The sequence below is a fragment of the Spea bombifrons genome, chromosome 3 (genome assembly GCF_027358695.1).
Source record: "Spea bombifrons isolate aSpeBom1 chromosome 3, aSpeBom1.2.pri, whole genome shotgun sequence".
Lineage (NCBI taxonomy): Eukaryota > Metazoa > Chordata > Amphibia > Anura > Pelobatidae > Spea > Spea bombifrons.
Genome location: NC_071089.1, coordinates 63,425,984 through 63,451,603, shown reverse-complemented (window position 1 = coordinate 63,451,603; position 25,620 = coordinate 63,425,984). Strand labels below are relative to the sequence as shown.

General features: G+C 37.6%; 1 protein-coding gene across 2 annotated transcripts in view; it reads left to right on the top strand.

The window, feature by feature from the left end:
- Nucleotides 1-9,543, top strand: part of SOBP (sine oculis binding protein homolog) — a 64,955-nt gene extending 55,412 nt beyond the window's left edge. For both annotated transcript variants that reach the window (XM_053458760.1, XM_053458759.1), the window contains 2 exons: nt 1,448-3,390; nt 8,936-9,543. In XM_053458760.1, the coding sequence (XP_053314735.1) occupies nt 1,448-3,388 (1,941 nt within the window). In that variant the 3' untranslated portion in view covers nt 3,389-3,390; nt 8,936-9,543. The remainder of the gene's footprint in view (nt 1-1,447; nt 3,391-8,935) is intronic.
- The last annotated feature ends 16,077 nt before the right edge of the window (nt 9,544-25,620 follow it).

Below are 25,620 nucleotides of genomic sequence, written 5' to 3'. Positions count from 1 at the left end.
AGAATAAGAATTCTTATTTTATGAATGGCAAAGCCACCCTTAGATGAGCCACTATACAACCAGTGAGTCTAAGTATATAGATTCAACAAGCTTTGATGCATGCTGTTTTTAATAGAATGTTTAGCGTTTCAACAAATATTTTAACTAATATTCTTTTTCAGTAATCTTTTCAATAGCATTGAACAATTTTGTTGTCTAAAACTACAAAGTATGCTTATGCTTTTATTGCATCAACCAATAACCAAAGGAATTAAGGACTCCTGTGGTGTGCCTATTATGTAGATTCCAAAAACATGTTTCAAAATGTTAGATATGTATGCTGTTCAGATAAATGCGCAGACTGCTGTGTGAGCTTGGGTTAGGTGTTTGCATCAAGACTAGGAAACTTGTATTGGAGGAAAAATTTAAATTAAAGTTAGATTATTATTTACTGAAGGAATCCTTCGACAAGAGTGGTGTCTGTGTATTCCGTAGACTATGGGTGTTATAAATTGCATGTGTCTTAAGGTGATATAACCTAATTTAGCTATGCATGATACAGAGAGAATGAATCCCTTCTCACCGGGATTAGCCTCCTAATAGTTTGCAGTTGGCAAAATGAAGTGCTAAGGATTATAACACCAACCTCAATACCTTTTCAGTTTTTAAAATCGTTAGAACATCCAGTACACTGTTCTTTTTAATGTACATAATTTACTTCATTTGATTGAAATGTTCTCTGCGTTATAAAATATATATTTGTTTGTTCTTATGACGTGTGTGTGTGTAGTTATAAGACGTCCATTGTCGTCACTACCAAGGACTGGGAACAAAGGTTTGGGTGCTGTAGTCCAATGTATTTAAAACAGTATATAATCAGAACCTCCCAAAGAATGCAGTTAAAAGAAAAACTGCTTAATACATGCATTTAATATTAAAACGGTCTGAATATGGATAAATACAAATTCGCCTTGGGAAAATTGTGTACTCCACTTGCCACTGAACATGGTGGGGAGACCCAGAAGTCTATGGAGAATAGGAAGGGAGGTTTAGGATAAGGGAGCTTGGAGCACAGGGCTCCACTTTAAGTCCGCATTTCTGATGGCATATATTTTTTTAAAAAAATTAATTATGGCATATGTGAAAAATAAATATAGTTTATTTGAAATATGTTTCCACTATTGTCTGTCTGTTTCCTTACTTTACAAGGTGTATGTCAATGTTGTTAAGGCAAATTTACATGAAGCTTTATATAAACGTATTTTTGGGTAATGTAACATTTCACACTTTTTGGGAATTGTGATCATCCTGTAATATATTCTCAGATTGTTTCATTTTTGCCACCAATTTTTTTTTAGAAATAGCCCATATGTTTGCTACTAATCACTCAGAATCAAAACATTAGCTTTTGTTATTTTGTATAAATAGAAATGCTTTTCTGACCTGCTATTTTCTTACTTTGTTTTAGGTATGTGATTGGTGTAAACACATAAGACATACAAAGGAGTATCTGGATTTTGGGGACGGGGAAAGGAGGCTTCAGTTCTGTAGTGCAAAGTGCTTAAATCAATATAAAATGGACATTTTCTACAAAGAGACACAAGCCAATCTCCCAGCTGGACTGTGTAACACGTTACATCCTCCAGTTGACAATAAAACAGAAGGTACGGGGGTACAGCTGCTAACTCCGGATTCTTGGAACATATCATTGACAGATGCTCGTCGAAAGATTCCTTCCCCATTGTCTGCAGCTGGCCAAGTTCAAGGTCCTGGATCATCAGCCTCTACCACTGCGTCTCCATCTGAAACTGCCAACAGTTCTGCTACTAAAATCCCTACACCAGTTCCCAAATCTATTCCCGTTAATGAAAGCCCAAGTATACCCTCGGTTCCTGTCCCACCACCTGCCAGTATTGTGCCTCCCATGGGTGTACCACCCAGGAGTCCTCCTATGATCATGACAAACAGAGGCCCGGTTCCCCTCCCCATATTTATGGAGCAACAAATTATACAGCAAATACGCCCACCTTTTCTTAGAGGTCTCCATGGCTCAAATCCTAACAGCCCTTTGCCCAATCCAATGATTCCTGGCATGGGTCCACCACCAGGTGGTCCCAGAGTGATGGGCCCCACCTCTAGTCCTATGCATAGACCAATGCTGTCACCTCATATACATCCACCAACTACACCTACAATTCCAGGCAACCCCCCTGGATTGCTTCCACCACACCCTCCCGGAGGTCCCTTGCCTAGTCTTCCTTTCCCGCCCATGGGTATGATGCCAAATGGCCCTATGCATATGCCACAGATGGTAAACTTTGGATTACCATCTCTTGCCCCATTGGTGCCACCGCCAACTCTTTTAGTGCCATACCCTGTTATTGTTCCCTTACCTGTACCAATACCTATTCCGATTCCTATTCCTCATGTAGTTGATTCCAAACCTCCAAATGACTTCTCTCGCAATGGTGAAAGCATCATTCCAAGTTCATCTACTGAGTCTCCAGGGTTAAAGCCAAAGGATAATTCTTTGCCTCCAAGGGAATCAAAACAAAGGTCGTTAAAATCTTCAGACTCTTCACCTGGTGGTTCAGGGCACTCTTCTCACCAGGCACTGGGGCTTCAGGAACAAACAAAAGCTGAAGTTGTGGATTTGACCAGAAGAGCAGCAAGCCCAGAGAATAGCAAACTCAACATCCCCAATACATTTCAGGTTCCACAGGACGAAGTCATTGACTTAACTGTGGCACACAGGTCTAGACTTCATCATGTAATTCACAGAGCTATTAACACTCAGATGAAACTTGAACTTGAACCCAACAGTGTTGTTAACTTGGCGTTTGGTAATTCAGATAAAAATAACTGTAGTGACTGTAGGGACAATTGTAGTCCAGTGGAAACAAAAACATACACACCTAGTGACTCGGCATATTGTAGTCCTATCTCACTTGTCTCCAGCACTCCAGGACATGAAACCAGTGCTGCTGTCTGCAATGTCATTGTGAATGGTACAAAAAGCACAGAAGGTTCTAAAACCTCTCATGAGCAAAAAAGGACTCCGCTAGACAAGGAGCCAGTTGTTAGCGAACTGGAATCTGTAAAAGAAAACAACTGTGCTTCAAATTGTCACCTCGAGTTAGAAACCAGCAAGAAGAGTCTTACAGAAGAGACCCTTATTGCTGGTGATAAACAAGACCCCAATTCAAACAACCCTGCAGATGAGGACCATGCTTACGCTTTGCGGATGTTGCCTAAGACGGGCTGCGTTATCCAGCCTGTGCCAAAACCAGCAGAAAAGACTGCTATGACACCATGTATAATCCCAACACCAATTCTCACCACAGGGACAGAGGATCTGGAGCCACCACTCAAAAGAAGGTGCCTCCGTATTCGAAATCAAAATAAATGAAGGTGTGTGGAAAAATTGCACTTGTGTTTAACTATCATGTGAAGTCTATGAATCATAAAAATGTTAACTAAATGGCTGTAATCTATTATCAGAGGTAAAACAGAAAGAAAACCCAAAGAAAACCCCTTGAAAACTCTTAACTGAATATACAATGTATATTTCTTGCAGTCCCCAATCTGAAATGCCCCAGGGTAACTTTGTTACACAAAATATAGCAACCCGGCTAAATTTAGGCTGCCACACAGTATTGCATGAGTGGGTGTCCCACGTATATTGTTCCATGACCACTGGGATCTGAATCAGCCTTTAACTGGCTGTCTAAAGGAAAGGATGCCCTTGTCTGCCCTGCATTGACCTACCATTTTCTGTATGTAAATATGAATCTTCTTGTCTTCTTCTGAAAATTATTGGGACTATTTTTAAGTTTTTATCTGGTTATATGGTATGAGGTTTTATATGGTTTGTTTTGTTGTCCTTGTTTTCAAAATGGAACGAATGGCACTTAATATCCATTCACTCAGGCCTTTGCTGTGATTTTATTTATATATATTTTAATATTTAGTAAAAGACAGGGTTGCACATCAGTGAGCAGTGTTGGACAATATTGAATTCAGTTTAAAAAATATGACACACAAGGAAATGATCCAGTCAAGGAGCAACTGCTGCACTATTTACGGATAGCTGTGGTGAGATGTCATGTAACAACAAAGGAGAAAAAATATAATAATGGTAAAAAATCTCCAACTTGGACTATGTATGCTGTAGCTAAGCCTGTTAACAATGTTTCATACTCTACTTTTGTGAATGTCCTAAGAGGCTATTTAATCAGTGGTGTACAATCTGAGCTGGATACCCCAGCACCGCTTGTATACCACTGATTATATACAAAATCCTAGTCACATGAATTTTGTGATTACTCCTTACCATGAAGTTATTTCTCTTGTGTTGTTTATTGCTTCCCCTTTGGTGGCAGGTGATTGATTTCGGCAGCCTCGGAAGGGGTAAAATCCAGAGAGTTGCCATGTATTAATGGAATCTAATCCTAAAGGGAGTAGTCCTAAATTATTGAAAATAAAATAAACATACATTGTAAAGGAATTCTGAATTAATCAGTTTTCCCAAACCTAAACCAAGAAATAAATAAAAAAAAATGACATAGCCAGAGGCAAATCTAAATTATCTTCAGTGCTTCCTCCCCCTCAGAAGGACGTGTCTCTCCAGAGGTGAACTGGCCCAATATGGGCATCATTCTGCTTGTTACAACAATTTAATTTATTTTTAACTTTATTAAAGGTGATGTTCTGCTGGTCGTGCATACTTTTAATCATGTTGGTTTAGGTGTGCACAATGTTATAGAAATACTATATGTGAAAGTACGATTGTTGTACCATGAGTTTAAGAAAGCTCCTTTGTTCACCTCACCCAACCTACGTTGCTCATTTTCATTCCTGCACCATTTTTAAAATAGTTCATAAACATGTAAGAGGAACTTCTACAAGCACAGCAGAGTTCTAAATGAATATCTTAAGCACTCCTGAACCATTTAAGAATCTTTGAAGCAACATATACATTTATGAAACTTTAATGGTCACAAATGGCATTGTATTGTAACAAGGGTCCTCTTGGTATCACGACCAGACCATATAAGCCCTAGTTCTGTTTTTTTCCATGAGCAGTGACTGGCTGAGGCATGTGCGGTTCTCAGCCAATCATGACACTGATTAGAACACCTGGCAGTCGGTCATATTTGCCGTCGGGACAAATTCAAGGCTGTTGGCAGCTAAGCACATGATTTTTATTTTGATTATCTCTTTGCGAAATTCAATAGCATTAGGCATTAGACATTAGGCTTTCAGATTGCCGTTGTCTAACTTGTTTCCTCGATGTACGTTGATAGGAGAGATTTCATGACAAATTGAAGCAAAACATTTGGCTTCAGCCTTAAATAAACTTCAGTAGCTTTATAGACATGATTTTTATGCTGGTAGAAGACGTTTCAATTATTTTTTCTTTGGAAACTCTCCTGGCTAACTCTTAAAGAGACTGTATTAGTTTCAGAGATGTTCACTAACATTAAAGAGATCCTAACACACATAGAATGCTGTGGCCTTCAATCCCAAAGACTTCGTACAACTCTTAGCATTGAAGTCTTTTGATGTGCAGCCGCAGATCGTATGAATACAAACAATTGTGTGTCCGTAATGTATTTACTTCAAAATAGATCTAACTATAAATTGATTGCTGGAGGTTTTAACATAAACAACTTAGTGTGCTGTAAGCCATCTGGCCTCCAACCAGCTATCGACATTACTCAGATTAAAGGGGAGAAGTCAATGAAACACATTACAGAACAAATTAGATGTTTTAATGCTAACAGGCTTAGCTTTCCTTCCAAGTACATTAACATTCAGGCAGTGTGCTGTGAGAAGGCTTATTCACGTATTGTTCAAATAAAACCATTTCTTTACTGTTACATTTTTATTTTGTGGCTCTATCCAGTAAAATGCCATCATACAAATCATACTTGGTAAAGAGAATTTAAATTGATTTGACCAATTTTCAATGATTCGCTGTATGACTGCTTGGCGTTTTGCTATGTGATGCCTCTTGATGTACTACAAGCACTTGCGCTATTAATTGAATGAAGTATTTAGTGAGTCACAAGTGGCTTGTTCAAGGAATGCAAATTTGGCAAATCCAAGGCAAAAAAAAAAAAACTACACAGACTGAAAACAACAGGACATTCCTTGGACAAATCTGTTGCTGTGTTTTTGTAGACGTCTTGTAGCAATGAAATAAGTCACCTTCTATGTTCCTTTTCGGCTTTTTTTTGGCAAAAAGCCCTTCTTGGGGTTTTGATTGATAGTATCAAATATATCAGTGCTGGACTTGTAAAATGGTAGAAAATGGTAGCCAAAGATGCAGTTGCTTTGTTTAGAAATCCAACAGAGGCATTCATTTTAAGTCCTAATAGGATGGATTTGTTTTGGTTGGAATACAATAGTATAGTAAATCTCAATATATATATATATTTATTTATTTTTAATATAAATATGTTGATAGATATTTGGCTTTCGAGGCATTGGTGCAGTTAACTTACTCTGAACAGTTCATCTGCTGACACTTCTTGCCCGTTGGCTAATTGGTTTGTTAAATACATTTTTATTAAGAAATAATAATTCTAATATTAAATTAATGATAATTGTTGCACATTCAAAGATACTTATTTATGAGGATACCAGTCATGCAAAACTGTACTGGTATACTTTGGAAAGCAAAAAAAGTAAACTTATAGATCAAATTATATTTTTACAAAAACATCTTAGTATATAATAACGTATTCCATGGATATAGTTTATGATCAGACAATACATTACATGATGGCAAACAGTACGTTCTGGGTGCACGTTTGCTTGCACTAATATTGTTCTGTCCAACCTTGACTGGACAGAATCCGATGGTGTCTCACACATGCGGCAGAATCACTGTACTATCTGTAAGCAAGGTGGTGGTGGTGGCAAGATATGAACAAACTAGTAAGGTTGGGAACTATAGACAAACTAGATTGGAAAACAAATTGAGGTTGTTGTTAGTATGTAACTGACAAGCATCTACAGAGCTGGGCCATTAATCTCCAGATGAGCAACCATGTTTTATAAAAATTGATATGACCAAGTGGAGAGTGGTATTTCCTACATTTCTGTTGACTGCTTGTATATAATCGGAAGCTTTATATTGTGTACCTTTCTGGAATGTGTTATAGTGGGGAAATTGATTATGACATACCTTTCAGTGGTCCAACATCTCCATAGAACAAGAGCTAGAGTCACATAAGAGTTCAGAGGTCCCATCAAGTGACCTCTTAGCTATTGAAACCTTAGGTGACTCAACAGTTTGTTCAATGAACAGAGCCTCATTAAACAAACACGCATTTTTTTCTGGGGACTAATACAACATTATCCATTTACATGCATTATTTGCCTTAAACTAAATATTCAGCTATTAAACTATTATAAATTATAATTATTGGAAATTAACACATGAATCTCAGTTAAAAATTTAGAGCACACAAAAAAGAAATGTGAAGTTTTAAAACCGTCTTATGAAGATAACTGTTTGGATCACAAATAATGTCCACAGCTAATTAGCATGGATTTATCCATAGTTTTCTTTTATTACCGTCACAATGTGTTTCGAAAATAGCAGCATTTATATACCGCTGCTGTTTTCTAGAGCCATACAAAGCTGCTTGCCAGCTATACAAATAATGAAGCCATTAGATCTAATTAGCATCTATTTAAAGTAACTGTTCCATTCCAGTATAAAGCAGAGCTTTGTTTCTGGATAATAATCACAACTAATTTATCATCGCTGATGTAAATTTTTCTCAGCATACTTTGCATGATAATACAGCTTACTTCTGATCAAGGTGTGGGGGGCGTGGGGGAGTCTGTAAATACTAGCAATAATCTGCCATCAGTATACCTTATTATAATCTGCTTTTACAAATAGTCCTTTCATGTGTTTAATTGTACTCTATTTTTTTAGTGTTTGCAGTTTTGGACTATATCGAGCTATAATTCTTTTTTAGATTATATTTCTTAAAACTTTTATTTTTATGCAAGGCGAGTGCATTTTGATATTCTGTTGTTGGAAAGGGGGTACAGTATACTTCATATGGTTAAAAATGATTGCTGAACCTAACATGAATGGCTTGTGAGCAATACAGTTGTAAATCAGGACTAGAAGGTTGATTTGCTTTAGACTATAATTGCTGTATCTTGAATAGCATCATTTGACTTGACCACTGCTGGGTAATATTAATATCGGTACTTTTTATATGTTTACCATTATATGTGACATGTTGATTTTAAAGTAAAACCCCTTTGCTAGTCTATGGAATTTTAAGGTCTCAGCATAATAGCGTTTCCATATCCATTTTCCACTTTCTTCCCTTGGCCCACGATATTTGATTTTCTTCCTACCAATATTTTGAACTGGATATTTCCAGTTCCTTGTCTATTACTGGGAAAAGAAAAAATGTCGGTGCGCTAAGCTAGTCACAGGCTCAAATAATACAAATGTATAATACGAGGCCTACCAAACAGGTGTAAGCATGCTGCAAGAAAACAGTGTATTGGCTGTAAAATGTATACAAAAAGCAAAAACTGTCTGCGCTTATATTATGTTTATATATTTGTTGCCAACTTTATTAGGGTGAGAAGCGCAGACAGTTTTTGCTTTTTGCTCCTTGTCTATGACAGTTTAATCACGAGTCAGCTATTCTGTGGGATTTCACAGGTTTTTCTTAGTGTAACGTTTCAGTTTCTTAGGGGCAACTAAAGATTTTTTTAAAAAAAATCTGTGTAAAGTCTTCCCACGGGGAAAACGGTTTTGCCTCGCTCTTACGCTAAAGAACATTGACTGTCAATGCTCCTGCGGTAACAGAAGAAAATGTTTGGTTTCATTTTGTCTGTTTTTATCTGTTTATAGATGCATGATTATTCTAAGCCTGATCTAATAGTCTTGTTTCTTTCATCTTTGCAGGATGCGAGGAGCAGGGTATCTTACTGAGAGACTGAGAGCAACGCAGGCCATGTTATGTCACCCAACTACACCAGCTGGTCCACCTGTCCTGTACTTCTAAATTTCATTGCCTTCTCTAGAAAGCTTGCTTCTCTTTCGACCCACTGTTCTGCAAGGAAAGCCACCCCATGTAGGATCCAACGCATTCCTCCCATCTTCAGTTTCACTTCCCCATCTTCATTGTTCTCAAAATTAAAATATGGACCAACGTAGTACCCGTCCCTCTTAGTATTTTAAGGTTCCGAGACAGCGAACTGGAAATTAATGTGGATATTTTTTTTTTTTTTTTTTTTTTAGGGACTATTATGGTTTTGCTGCTACAATGAGAATTGTAATTTGTATTAAGCTTTTGAACTGTTGAAAGGGGTAAAAGGTTTTGGATTGGAGTAGCAACACTTCAGAGTCATCTCCCCATTACCCAAGATGCACTTTTAATTGAAGCATTTATAAAAGATTTATGGGCTATTAGTATTGTAGTTTTTTTATTTTAATGAAGGCCATCTTTATGTCTAATGCCATATTTTCAGTGTTAGGTGTTTATGGACTATAATCCTTAAACTAGTTCAATTAAAGCCAGCATGAATAGACTGTGGTTTCTCGTACAGGCTAGAAGGTAAAACAGATTTGCAAATGTTTATTCTTCTCAACTTTCTATTTAAACGTCCCCTAAACAGCACCCCATTCGGGAACAGAGCAAATGTGTTGAACAGAAGAACAAAGTTCTTTTAAGGTGTAAACTAATCTGAAACGGAAAGGACGGAGATATTTGCTGAGCGTCATAAGAGATACGGATGAAATTACACCCTTGGTAGTTTTTACTTATCCAGGAAGCCAGGGAGACAATCTCTCTACATATACATAGCCCTTTCATGATAATTGGAGTCGTATGGGCATGTTACTTTACGAAAGGGGGTTTTATCGAACACCCCACATCACCACCCATGACACCATCCACCCCTCCCCCTGCTTCACTGTTCTGTTCCAGTGTTTGCTTTCTGCTGTCATTATTAAGTGAAATGTGCAATTCAATCCTCAGTCACTGGCCAGAGGATAACAGGGTAGAAATCATAGTAGCTAGTGTGCACTTGTACAGATGTAGCCAAGAGTCCAAAATAAGGCTAGATAAGAGGCATGTACGCTCACACTTACCTTGGAAAAGTGGAGCTGATTTGAAATGTCCCCTTTGTTGTTTTTTTGTTTAAACACAGGTTTTTGAAGGATCTCATCAAAATCACATTGTGATTCAGTGTATATGTTTACTAATGGAAATAAAGCATTTTTTCTCATTCGTATTTTCTGCACAGTGCCTGCTGTATGAGGTACATCCAGAGTTTATATACAGTATATAAAGAAATGGGGACTAATTTGACTCTTTCGGTGTCAGACGTCAGCCAAATATATTGAGAAACAGTATGTTGGACACCGCTCAGACACTGATTGGGTTTTTAAAGGCATTATATGCGGTATGGATTGAGACTTTGGCTTTTTTTAGTGTATGTGTACTGTTAGTACTTTGTATATACTGTATTTCTATGGCTTACTTTGTAAAAACAAATTCACTTAATGGTTTAAGCTACTGTTTAAAAGTACTCTTTATTTATTAACACGGACTCGGCTATGATTTCATGGCTTGTTATATCAAATGATCTTTCTTTCATGTTTCATGTTTCTGAACAGCAAATATATCCAAAATTGTTTCCCAAAATTAAAAGAAAACACATTGTTATTTGCAAATTCTGCTGCATATCTTTGTATTGTTATTGACATTCCCAATAGAAAGGCTGCCATGTAGGTGTATTGAACGAACAGTACGGTGTAAGCTGCAGTGTTGCTACTGGTATGATTGTCTGGTTTATAAGGATAATTGTACTGATGAACTGTTCTTCAGAACATTTTTTATCTTATAAAATTCAGCGCAAACTTTGAACACCTTGTTTTGTTTGTGATTTATATACTTGTGTTACATTTTTGTACAACAGACACCTCCATGAAGAATGAAGATGTTTATCTGTTGTCCAGTCTACAAGAATATTGCACTATGTTTGGTGGTATATACTATTATGGAGTATATATATATATATATATATATATATATATATATATATATATATATATACACTGTATATAAAGTGTAAGTTACAGTGTTTCAAATTACCAAAGAAAGAACTTCTTTTTCAGTTAGGGGAGAACCTCTGCTGAGACCTTTACACTATTTTATGACATTCTGGGAATATAATTGGGAAACTCATTTTGAACAAGAGCAAAGCTTTTTAATTTAAACAAGATAATACCACGAATACCACACCATATCCACGTTATTTTGAGTTTTCTTGAGGTGGAGCACCAACAATAAACTTGTGCATTCCAAAAGTTCTTATCTCCCAGAAAAGTGGGACAGCACATTAGGAAGGATAGATAAATGAGGTATTTGCAGAAAAAATATATAAGGAAGTTTCTTGTGCTATCTTAGATATTATTATACGATTTTTAAGTCATGGAGCTACTGTAATAACTACCTGAGAGAAGAATGAGAAATCAAATGTAGCCATCTATCATGAGAAGAATGTTCATGCCTATAGCACCTTTTAGAGCAAAATCTATTTATTCTATGAAATGACCATCAGGTCCACTGCTAATCTTTGGGGCACAGATCAATGCAAATTCTGTCCTCCAGGGCAAATTTGACTTCTTCTGAAAAGCCTGCAGAAGTGTTGAGGTAGCCTTTGGTGTATACCAAAGGTCAGTTAAGCCAGATTTAGCTGTTCATAGGGCTATTTTCAGATACAGAGATTCCAGTTGGTGATTCCTTATTCACCCTTCCCATTTATGTACACTACTAATGGGGTGTTGTTTGCCTGTACTGCCATGATCTCCAATGTCCATATCTAATGCTCAAGTACTCTGCTTACTGGCAGTTGTAACATAGACTTATAGAGTTATAAACATAGACTTTGATGGCACATAATAACCATTCTGCCCATCTAGTCTACCTATTTTCCAGATGAAAAGACTCAGACCTTAATCTGTCCTTGTTAAACTGTTTTAGATTCAGGATAGCTTTATACTTATTCTCATACTGTATTACCTTTTACTACTTCTGCTGGGGGTCTGTTCCATCCTCTCAGTAAAGGTAAAACATCCTTATATTACATCTAAGCCTCTGATCTTCAAGTTTTAGATCATAACCTTGTGTTCCAATATTTCTCCTTAATTAAAATAAATTTCCCTCCTGTATTTTGCTGAATTCATTTATATATTTAAATGTTTCTATCATATTTCCACTCTCTCATCTTTCCTACAAGCTGTAAATATTAAGATCATTTAGTTTTTCCTGATACTTTTTATTCTGCAAACCATTTACCATTTTAGTATCCCTCCTCGGAACTCTTTCCAGAATGTCAATATCCTTCTGGAGATGTGGTCTCCCGAGCTGTACAAAACAATGTTTGTGAGGTTTGACCTTCTGTTACTAATGCCTCTAGCTGTATAATCCAGCACCCAGCTTGTTTTTTCCAACAACTTATTGCACTGTCTGCTTATATTTAAGTCATCCGAAATAATTACTCCCAAGTCCCTTTTTTCTGTTGTCAGTGACAGTTTTGCCTTTCGATTTTTTATGTCCCAATTGTATTATTTGACATTTATTAAGATGCAGCTGTTATACCCTTGACCATTCTTCTAATTTACTTAAATTATTTGCCATTTGGCTTGTTCAACCTTTGTATTGTCTGAAAAAAGACAAACTTTACCTTTTGTGGTATTGCTAATAAACATATTAAAGGGTATGGGTCAAAAAAATAGATGACATTAGTTTGACAAGATCTCCATGCAGTGAACATGTGCTGTTTCTGATCTTTAAAACCATTTACTTTCAGATATTTAACAGTCCTTTCCATGAACAGGATTTCCATTCATTTCACAACTACTTTGTCTGAAGTCTTCCATGCTACCTTTTTTGTGAAGCGGTACCACAATTGCCAACTCCCAGTCTTCTGAGACTACTCTTGTCAAAAAAAAGGCTGTTAACAGTTTTGCCAGAACACTCCTAAGCTCTTTTTAACTACTTTGGGTGTAGCCCATCGGGTTCCATGGAGTTGTCTGTTTTTACTTTTGAGAGTTGAAGACAAACTTCTTTTTCTGTAAACAAACATGCTTAAAATGTCTCTCTAGTTCTAACTGAAGTACCTATACTTTACCATTTTCTGTAAAACATAAAAGTATTTATCTAGGGAGTCAGCTAAACCTTTATTCTCATTTATTCCCTTCATTTGTTTTAAGGCTAATTATTCCTTGTTTATGTCTTTAACAGAACATCTCCTAAATAATTCAATTTTTCCTTGACTCCATCTAAAGGTCTACTGTGATTTTCAATTCCCCACTGTTTCTAAGATACTCTGGGTAGTAGGATTGTATTGTAGGAAAACATACAAAAAATTAGAGATACATTTTAAACCAATTCTTCAATCACTACCGTCCTAATTTCTGTATAATATTTAAGAATAGTTTTTTTGTTCTGGCTTAACTTGTTTGAATGGTTCTACTGTACATTGCTAGCACCCCCTACAGAGTATTCATATCATGATATCAAGTGTCTTTAAGACGAAAAGACATGCATGCTAACTTTCACTGCACAACTAGTGTTTCTTCTCTTTGAGTTCTATTCTGCTACAGATTAATTAATTAAAAGGAAGCTTATAGACAAGTACAGTATGTATAAAAATATAAATTAAAGTATAAGAGAGGCACAGATGTAATAAAACTAACCATATGCAGTATATGTCATATGATATTTCTTGTCTGCTTTTAACTGAAACCTGAACCCAAGCAACCAGCCTAGAGATTGATTCAAATTTAGTATTGAAATCCGAGCTGTGCCCTGCAGGTGGTTAGATTGTAATGAGCAGGCCTGCTCCAGCCTGAAACAGGATTAAATATCCCTTGATATCATCTCGCACATGTAACCTTAGGGTCTCTTTTTTGTGTGTTGTTTCTTCAACTAGATTGTAAGCTCACAAGAGCAGGTCCTTCTTCTCCCTTAGTACCAGTTTATTGTTGTTTGTGATTTTTAGTTTTTGGTTGTGATTTTTAGTCTACTGTAACAGCGCTACAGAATCTGCTGGCGCTATAAAAATAAATGCATGCCCCCCCCCAACTGTCGTGATTTAGGCGGGACAGTCCTGATTTTAGGTCTCTGTTGTCCTCCCTATCCCTTCCTCTGATATGACGTCATCCCTGCGCTCTGCAGCAATAGCCAGCGCGTAGTGTTGAGTAAAGTAGAGGTCTGAAGTGACAGACCTCACACTCCCACCACAGGATGCAGGATACAGGATGGAGGCTGGATGAAGAAGGATGGTGGAAGAGGTAAGAGATGGGGAGAAAGGGGTGTAAGGGCATTGTATGTGCATGTATGTGTTTGTAAGCTTGTGTGTGTGCATGTATGGGCCGGTGTAAGAGCAGTATAGGTATTTGTTAGCTGGTGTGTAAGGGCAGTGTATCTGTATATGTGTGTGTGTAAGGGCAGTGTATATGTGTGTGTGTAAGGGCAGTGTACATGTATATTTGGGTAAGGGCAGTGTACATGTATATATGTGTAAGGGCAGTGTACATGTATATGTATGTGTGTAAGGGCAGTGTACGTGTATATGTGTGTGTGTAAGGGCAGTGTAAGTGTATATGTGTGTGTGTGTGTGTAAGGGCAGTGTATGTGTATATGTGTGTGTGTAAGGGCAGTGTAAGTGTATATGTGTGTGTGTGTAAGGGCAGTGTAAGTGTATATGTGTGTGTAAGGGCAGTCTAAGTGTATATGTGTGTGTAAGGGCAGTCTAAGTGTATATGTGTGTGTGTAAGGGCAGTGTAAGTGTATATGTATGTGTGTAAGTGCAGTGTATGTGTATATGTGTGTGTAAGTGCAGTGTATGTGTATATGTGTGTGTGTGTAAGGGCAGTGCATGTGTATATGTGCATGTAAAGGCAGTGTATGTGTTTACATGTGTGTAAAGGCATTGTTTAAGGGTCCTGGGAGGGAGGCTAACATTAGCCTTTTTTAATAAAAAAAAAATCTCTGCTGCTGTGGACTACTCTTCCAGTGATGCTCAGCCAGCATTATGGTGGACACCTGGCTGGCTGAGAATCATGGGAATTTCAAAATGTGAGTTTGGTGACTAAATTATGACACAGGATATGCTCATTTGGATTGGTTCAAATGATAAAAAGGACGAGCAGAGTGAGATGAAGGGAACATAAAAAATCATTAATCGTCATTGTAGTCAATGGCTTTTTGAGATCATGTTATCTTGCCATCATAGATAGCAAAGCCAGCAGGACAGTTTTGTTTGGAATCTAGTGGTTTATTACAAGATGAACATAAATCAAACCATGCTTCTCATTGAATGATATAATAGTAAACAGTATAATTAAATTAACACAAATTAAATATTTTCTTTAAAAAATCAGACCTATTTAAGTCCATAACATATTGCAGATATATACACATATATAAGATAAACTCATATTTCCACAAGCATGACACCCTTTAGATAGCTCTGGTACATATATTTGCTTTTTTATGTTATATAAATGTGTGTGTGAGTTTTTTTTTTTTACGTTACAGAAAAAGCTTTTTTGGAAAGGAGGTGGTTTTCATCAAACTCTGGTGGGTTTACCACACACAGGACACATGGTCAGTTATGTATCCCGCTAAGGGTTAATGTTTAGACTCTGCATTTTGTTCTTATCCCAAAAAAAGCTTGTAGGAGTACAGATTGAGCCATGGTGTTAATGCTCACGAAAGTAAATTGAGTGACTATAGCTGGACAAGTAAAAACAGAAAAATGGGACAAGGCTCTTTCCTCTCAGCTCCCCTTCTTAGTCATCCAATATACTGTACCAAACATGAAACCTATTTCTTACTCAAAACATCTCTAAAATATCAGAGTTTAGTATTTCATGTGCATATTTGGAGCATTTAGCCAAATTGATACTTTCATTGGGCCAAGGAAAAAAGATGTAAATGAAAGAAGGTACATAAGCTTTCAGCGCCTCAGAGGTCCTTCTTCTGAATTTGGATCCATATGAAGAAGAGACCACTTGAGTCCTGAAAGCTTATGTAACAACATAAATAGTTTTCTGTATCAGCCCAATAATAGGTATCAAACACATCCAAAGTCTCCATCTTTGTTATTATGTGGATATTTGTGATTGTAAAACGTAGCACACCAGTGACACATACACATAAACTCATGGCTTGTAATAAATGTCCATTCGGCACTGGCCAGTACTTGCGCACATATGACCGTTATGTCTAAAATTCACTTTGGGGAAAAGCTGACATATTTTCTTGGCACATTATAAGGTTTCCATCTTTCTGGCTCTACTTGCATCTGATAATTTATGAGTTTCCAAGCTTCCAAATGTTTTTCTAGTTGGCTCATATTAAATATCACGAAACTAAGAAAAATGTAATTTTAGACACTTACTAACAATATATATAATATTAATAGTATTAATTAGTATTAATGAACATATTTCATTATATATATATATATAATGAAATATGTTCATTAAGATTTGTCAAATTGTAAAGGCAAGTCTTCTCTGAATTATTTTATTCAAAATGTCAAAATTGTTAAGTCTAATTACCAAAAAGAGACACCTAAGAATCTGCCATCCTTATCTTGTTTATGAAACAGAAAAAATGTTATTATTGCCAAAGTGGATTTGTGAAAGCTATTATTATAAAAAAAATTGGCACCAGAAAAAAAACTTCATCATTTAGAAGAGTGCTAAACTATGGGGTTACTGCACTGTTGAGCAAGGAGATATTTTTTAATATAATGTTATTTTGTTTTCATTTTATTTAGAATAGATGATCTATACACCTATTGTACAGCACCATTGAATATGATGATGCTATATAAAACAATGAATAATATTCCATACTCATTCTGAGTACCTCCTAGGGCTCAGCCTGCTCTCCTTATACGAGGTAGGAAGGGTTGGTGGCTTGGTTAAAAAGCCAGGGATAGCCACATATAATAGAGGGGTAGCTCCAATGGTGGGGTCTCGGGAGGGCAAAGGAACAGAATAGGCAGAGCACACATACAGAGACGAAACACTGCTAAGGAGTCCTGCAAATTAACTATGATTCAAGGAAGTGTGTCTAACTATACGTAAGGATAATTGGATTCTCATTTCTTGATCCTGCAACAAATGATAACATAAAGTTAAGGCCCAGTTTTTCTTTAAGCAAAATAAAAATACAATTACGTCAATATGGACTTGCACGAAAGGGCACAAAGTATTTTGGTTTAGCCCAGTTTTTGGGCCCAATTGAAGATTACTGGTGCTTCACATTGCAGGGTATGCGCCTAAGCATTCCACCTACACAGACCCAGACTGGCCATCTAGCACACCAAACAAATGGCCGGTGGGTGACTGCTCGACATTGCTCCACGTGTGCTGTAGTCTGTGGCCACTGCGTGCCATGTCCAGCCACTGGCCACACTTATGTCATAAGATGGCAACTGGTCAGCACCGCCTTGTTATCCTTAGTCCAGCCCTGTACCTAATGTAGGTTTTTTCAATCTCTTAGGTTTAGGTTAGTCTGAGAATGGCGTCTAGCCAACAATCTTGCCTGCTTATAGTGATTAAAAAGGGCCCTTGCGTGCATATCTTAGACCTGTCCATTTTGGCATGACTGTTTTTTTATTTTGTTTGCAGTGCTGTGTATAGTAGTTCATTGGCTAGATCAATATTCTCTATTTTAATGTTTAGATGATGTATAGCTCTCAGCAAGGTGTTTTGCACACGCTAAAGCTGTCATACACAATGCCAGCATGACTATTTTTAATAGATTTTCTGTGCCCAGTGTAGAGCGCCCAGCGCTTACTGCTTTGTCTTGCAACTAGTTAAAATGCTGGTTACAATGCTCTATTTCAAATACATTCAGCTGCAGCATCCAACCGGAAATCTTCTACTGGCAGTGTCCACATCTTTATTACATGGAAAAGGCTGGAAAATAACATTTCACTGTAATGCGTGTTATTGGAGATTAAGTGGTTGACCCATGATTTCCTATAATAAAAGGTTGGTGTGAAATAAAGACAAAATATTACTATAAGACAGTAATGAATTCCAAATGTGTTTAAACGATCATGGACATCGAATAAAAAACTATGACCAAAAAAAACCAAAAGAGAACAAAAAAAACTGTTTTAATGATATATATACAATTAACTATTAGGAATTCTGGCACAAAGACTAAATTGGACAGTCACCATGTCAACCAATGAAATATTTCTATTGATCGCTCTGTTTGTCCCACTTTGAACTGTTATTGCCATTTATACAAATCCACAATAGATTTTACAATAAATTGTTTACATTTGTAGAAGTAATATCTATAAATGTATGTGAACCACTCTTAAATGATATCCTTCATATTCCTACTGCAGATCTGCTAGTATGTTCATTCTTTTATCAGATGGGAAGTGCTGATTTCCAGCATGTCTGTGGTTTGGTAGCAGGGGCGTTGTTATGTCATTGTTTGCTGCAAATATAACACATGATGTAAAGCACCTTCAATTAGAAAAAATAATCGGGGCAAAATACCAAAGAAATAGCTATCTCCAAAAGCCTATATGTTGCCAATGCAGAAAACAGAGGTCAGGCCTGATCCGGTCACCTTGTATATGGGGCAAATACCCCGTGGGCCAGCGGCCTTTACTGTCACTACTTTTGTGCAGTCACACCATTTGGTAGTAGAAAAGTGTTGTGTGCGGATGTACATTTCCAGCTGGATATGTCCAGCAGTGACAGAGGTCCCACAAATATGTATCTGACCAGATCAAAGTCACAAAAGCTCTGAGGTGTCTGCCTCTGTGAGTCAAACTTTCTCAAAAACCCTGGGGCTATGAATTAATAGCCTTTCTAATGCAGACTGATTAAATCGGACTAACCAGCAGGAACATTCCATTGATCGCCATGGTGATTGCACCGCTCTTCTGAACTACACTTTATACACAACCTCTATGTGGGTTGGGTCATAGCCCAAATTGTACGCCACAGTATGTAATTCTATACTACTGTCAGATTTTCATTGTGGGAAATTAATCCCTGGCTGTAGTGGCCATAAAGAATGAGAATGTACAAAAACAGAGCTAAGAAACAAACAAATTAAGAAAATACATCTTGGTAGCATGTGTGGTGACCCAGGTTTGAGTCATTAGATTAAAGGTAACATGGCATTAGACTAGAAAAGGGAACGTATGTCATTTACATGAGACATTTTAACATTTTAGCGTAATTGTGGTTTGACAATATATAAACCACAAGGATAGCTATTTTAACCAATACAGAAACCATCTGCGCATTACCCGCCAGTTGTGTAACATAATATTATGTCTCATTTTCATTATAGGGTGTTATCCATCTTTTAGATTTGTCCTTGGGTTAAACCACACTCTTCATTATTTTATTCTCCCTCCAGTAGAGCGGCTCAGAGAAAAACATTCTGGTTAGGCAACGATGCAGGTGGTGGGGCATCAATTCATAGTCATGCTGAAGGAACATCTGATACTGTGGTGGGCAGTATAGACATGGTCCACAGCGCTCTCTCTCTCCATAAAGATGCACTAATACTTTTAACATAGTATTAAATAAGTAAATAAACATATAATTATATATCATAAAATTTTGTTACTCTCTCCTGAGATGACCTTATCTTTATTTTTTTCTTAGATTGTTACTCTCTGGTACCTGATGTTGTCTTTTATGAATAGCTTGCATATTCTATACATTCCATATGGGGCGCTGTATAGTTTTTTCTGCTACTAAAATTGTATTAGTTTCATTAGCTAGAACACAAAACTGTCTTTTAATTACCTTGATGCACTATAGTGTATTTGAAACTGGCACCTGTTTCCTCTTAATTGGCTCTTTATTTTTTGAGTATGCTCATGTTTCTACACTTCTCTAGCTGACTGTTGATACAGATACACAAAAAGGTGGCAGAGGATCCAAATATTATATCCTGGGAATTCCTCCAATGTAATTTTTAACCATTGTAATCCAACAGGGTGATTTTCCATACCAGCATTATTTAAAAGAGCTTCGTGAAAACTCTGCTAAGCTTTTCAAGACACCGCTGACCCCTTCTGGACCAAAAAAGTTAAGCGTGGCATGTATGCTCACATATCTGCTTTTAGACAAAGAAATATTTATCAAGAGACAAATGTAAGATAAACACCTCAGCATCTTGCTTCACAGGCACACGTAGCAGACATATAGGGGCCAACTGTACATAAAAAGTAATGGAGGTCTACATTGTACATGCTAACACTTGCATATTCACTAAAATGTAAGCTGTGTGCGAGGAAATGCTAGTGAGATTGCCCCCCCTCTTCAGTATACTCCCCCGCATCCCCATCATCTCCCAAAAATCTAATATGACCCTACGGGAAGCACAGACCCCAAGCCAAGAGTCCTCCTCACTTCCCATCCCGTACCAAGTGGAATAGGGTTAATCTAGATTAAAAGCTCTCTGAGGGTTTACGTGTTCTCCACACACTGTGCACTAGTGTGAGGAGAGTTAAAACGTAAAAATCCTTTGGAGGAACATGGGCCTTGTTCTTGTAAGAAAACTAATGAAACAAAAAGAAAATACTAAAACAAAATCCCTTACCTCTAGGCCCTTATGTGAGGTGGATGAGGCCCACCCAAGCTGTAAGAAAGGTAAAAGGTGAAAACCAATGCCCACCTAATTAGAACTCATGAAGTGCAAACTGTGAAGGAAAAAAGATAATCGTTCACCTTTTTTCAGGCCCATAGACATTCCGTATATCCACAAAACCAGTTCAAGGCACGGACGTCCAAAAAACTAAAATAATTTACAAAATACACAACGCAAAAGGAAAAGACTCATGCCAAAAAGGTTTGCAAATGTTGCTTCCCATTGGGTAATTCATTGAAAAATCTCCAAAACAATGATACTGATCTCAAAACAATAAACACTATAGCTAAGAGTAATGCATGTATTTAGTTATGCCACAAAGTGGCATATTTAGTGGCATATTTAGTTATGCCACAAAGTCTTTTTAGCGCTCATTTAACAACAACCCTGAAAATGTTTATTCATAGATTTTCAATGTATAGTATGTAATTCATGGAACAGAGGCACAATCGATGCATTTTAGTCATCACAGATTCAAGCCAGGGGATTGAAGTACTTCATTTACCGCCACTCGTGAAACTCTATATAGGACCACTAGATGTCACTAGAGATCTGTTAGGCTAAAACAGTCCCAAAACTACACTCACTGGCCACTTTATTAGGTTCACCTGTTTAATTGCTTGTTAACACAAATAGCTAATCAGCCAATCACATGGCAGCAACTCAATGCATTTAGGCATGTAGACGTGGTCAAGAAAACTTGCTGAAGTTCAAACCGAGCACAGTGTACCCATCTTCTGATGGCTACTTCCAGCAGGATAATGCACCATGTCACAAAGTTCACATCATCTCAACCCGGTACTAGCAAGGTGTACCTAATAAAGTAGCCAGTGAGTGTATATCTCCCTACATTTCAAATAGGCAAAAAGGGACATGAAATGTATTACCAAAATTATATTTACTTTGCACAATACAGATAATTACCAAAAAGACAGATATATAGCAACACATTTAGTTGGTGTGATTAGCACACGCCGCTGTAATGGGAACCAAGGCACCAAATATTCCTCGGCCGTTGTTACCTTAAATCCTCCTGTCGTCCCTGGATTAATAGTCAGCTCTTATGGGTTTAGTATGATGTCCCTTTGTAAAATTCCCCAATATAGTTGACGACGTCGGTCTTGTTGGTTGATCAAAGAGACACACTTTATTAACGAAACATACAGCACATATATATAGCCAGACCTACAATGTTACCTGCAATTTTATCTTGCGCCTTAAAACTCACAACTCAGAACATAGTGACAAGAGGCAACCAATCTGCCGGGAAAGAAGCTGGTTGTCCGGCAATGCCCCACGGAATCCCTTTAAGTCAGGGGCCAATCGGAAGAGGAGCTACCCAACCGTCCATATATGGACATCCGGCGAGGCGGACATAGCAACCAATATCAAAAGGGTCTACTTTTACTTTAACTATAGAAAGTCCCACCTGTTGGGCCTAATCTTTACTATAACGGCCCTTTAGGTATCGTTTATTTTGGGTTTCTCTCTTGATGTATATGTATAAGTGTGTGTGTAGCTCACCCTGAGAGAGCTTTACTAAGGTTACGTATGCAATGGGAAGTCCAGGTTTTTTTTGAATGTGGTATTAGTCATTTTGTCCCCATGTTAAATACTTGAATTTCTTTAAATGCAAGTTTCAGATGAAGATATGCAGATTTCCATTGAAATGGCATGTCCTTACTTGAAAATAAAAAAAATGTCGTGCATTGGCATACTTTAATGCCAATTAGACTTTTTCCTTGATCTTGATTCTTGATCTGACACACATGTCCCTACAATTCAGGTGTCCAAATTGGAACACCAAGGAAGTGGATGAGTGGGAGATGTGACCACCTACGTGTCTTACTTGAACAGCCACCTCACGACACTAGTGTCATGAGCAAGCATGTGAGAGCTGCAAGGGAGGTCAACAGCACAGACCTCAATTGCTTTTTCACTTCCCTGGGCAGGTCAGGAGAGTTCAGATGATCTCTTCAACCAGGCCATGCTTCCCACTGCTTGCCAAAGAGGAGAAGTTACAGGAGCGGCAGAATAGTGCCTGGAACAAAAGGACCATCCCACAAAAACCAGGACCGCTAAACACACATTCAAATGCCCATTACTTGTTTAATGGTTTACAAACGTAGATGATTCTTGCTCTTGACTCATAGTTGAAAGCTAGTGTTCGCAGGTTTAACTTAACCAAATTTTTGATGCTCACCTTATACGTGTTCCCTTTCCCCCTGAGTGGAGTTTTATGACCATGGTACCATCTGTAAGTTGTTGTGTCTTTAAATTCACTGCATTGCCTTTGAATCTTGTAACCCTGACCTTGGATTAAACTTTTCTTGCATTGGCAACGGGCTGTTCTGCCTGGAATTTGACACTGATTTGGCTTGAATTTAGCTATTCACAGTGAAAGATTGTGACTCGGATTCATTATGTACCAAGCACGTCCTGACTCTGGCCTTTATTATTTGCATACATATCCTTTAATTATAGAGTACAGTTTCCTTTACTAGTATACTGGTTTCTGCTTCCTGCTCAAGACAAGAAGTGCTACAGACTGTATCGTGATAACAATAATAATTTTGCAAACGGTGGCTTTTATTACTTAACAGTTTTCTCATCACTGTTGAGATTGCAAAAAGTAATCTGCTCACAAACTCATTTTATGTATAGTACTATCAGTATTTTCAGGAATCAATGAAGCTAACGGTATTTGCTTCACTCTTACAGTGGCAGTGGTCTATCTTGGCTTGGGCGCTGTTCTAGGCCTGACCCAGGCTCATCTCTTCAGCTGCCCCCCAAACCATATCACACCTACTATTGTCTTGTATGCAGAGTGGCGGGATGTGATGTGATATCCTGATGCTCTGTATTTTAATGTAGCTTTGGTTCACATTTTTTTTTTAAATAAAATGTTGCATCCATCTGGGTAAGATAAACACACGGGCCGTCTAATGTCAAGTGGGTCTAACACTAATAGCTAATGGACATGTGACACCACATCATGGTTAGTCTCTACTATTACATCCAAGATATGTGAGGAAAAGCTGATGGATGCCTGAACCAGCACAAGCACAGATTTCACAGGAATAGCTGTCCAGCAGGCCAACTATGCACTAATACTAATTAATGAAGGATTTTAATTATTTTAATGTCTTGATGTGCAGCTGCAATGATGAACCTGTTTTACTTCCTGTGCTTATATCATTGTCTGAACCTAAGGTCACACTAACCATAGAGGACACAGAAATAAATGTTCACTGCTCACTGATTTTATTATAGAAATGATGGGAAATAGCCATTTTTTACGTTTGGGACATACATTTGGCTTTGTGTCTTCATGAGTAACGTAAGTGTATGTATCCTGATATATTATAGACATTATTACCACAGAATTAATTTGGGATAGTGACCCTTTGTACGTTTTACGGTTCTTAGGAAAGGCTAGTTTAATAATGTGGTGTTCTTATCAAAGTTCAAGGACGGTGGAAATAGATATTAGTGTAAATTATGAGAAATGAATATCATTTTTTATTTCAGATAATTGAAATTCAATACATCGTAAAAACTGATAAATACACATTACGTTACTTTAACAATTTAAAAAAAGTATAATTGGCTTTCATTATTAATGCTTAAAAATTATTCACCATTTCATTCTCAATGAACAGTGCTTAAAATGTGTTAAAAAGTGAAGCTGATTCACTAAAATAGCCCTAATTAAATAAATTAGTCTGAATAGAGAAGGCTTCTAATAGAGTAGCATTCCAAGGGTCATTGGAGTAACTACAGTGGTCGCAACTGTGACATCCCTTCTAGGGGGCCTGGCCGACCCCTGCGACCACTTGTTCCTGTCTCCTCGTGCTGCTTCTTAATTGTTCAGAAAGGGCCCTACCAACCTGGACAAGACCCTTTCTAAACAATTTTTAAATGACATGAAGAGACAGGAGCACAGTGCGGTCACATTATATTATGTCATGTAACCCTGTGGTGAAACCGAGGCTCCTCACGTGTGCGAGTAGCGGACCGAAATCTGCAGGAGAGGTAAGGGGGTGTGGGCAGGAGGTAGAGGGTATATATGTTTGTATGTATGTAAGCATGAATGTCTATGTTTAAGTGTATGTGAGCATGGATGTCTATGTTTAAGTGTATGTGAGCATGGATGTCTATGTATAAGTGTGTGTGTGAGCATGGATGTCTATGTATAAGTGTTTGAGCATGTGTGTGTGTATGTGTAAGTGTGTGTGAGCATAGATGTGTTTGTATGTGATCATGTACTGGTAAGTGGTGTGGGATGAGTGTGTCTTAGCATAAGTATGTACATTTGTAGAAGTGTGTTTACGTGTGCTATAGTGTATGTTGGAGGGGGGCAAGGGGCAATGATGGTACAGGCAAGCTGTTTGGGGGCAAAGATATCACAGATAATCTGTTTGGGGACACTGACAAGCTAGACCAAAGATGGCACAGACAGGCTGCTTTGGAGCACTGATAAGCTGCTTGGGGCAAAGGTGGCACTCACAAGCTGCCACCAGAACCACCAGATTTTTTACTGTACTATTATTAATTAAAATATTGCCAGTGCCAGTGCCAATAGTGCCAGTGCACCCAATCAGTGGCAGGAAAGTGCTCCTATTGAAATCTCATCTTCAGTGAGATATATTCCACTGAATAAAATCTGATTCAGATAAAAAACTGGGTAGTGGACAAAAACATCTGCATAGGGTCACCAAGGAAATTTAAAGGGACTTCTCAGCTATTGTATGTGTTAAAGTCCTTACATTGGCTAGAGTATTCCCTTAAGCAGCACCTCTGTTGCAGCCATGTCATTGCCATCCTTGAATCCAAATCTTATTACCTTTTACATTAAAAGAAAGAAAATAAAAAAATGAACGCATACATAAACCAAAAAATTCAATTCATTTTATTT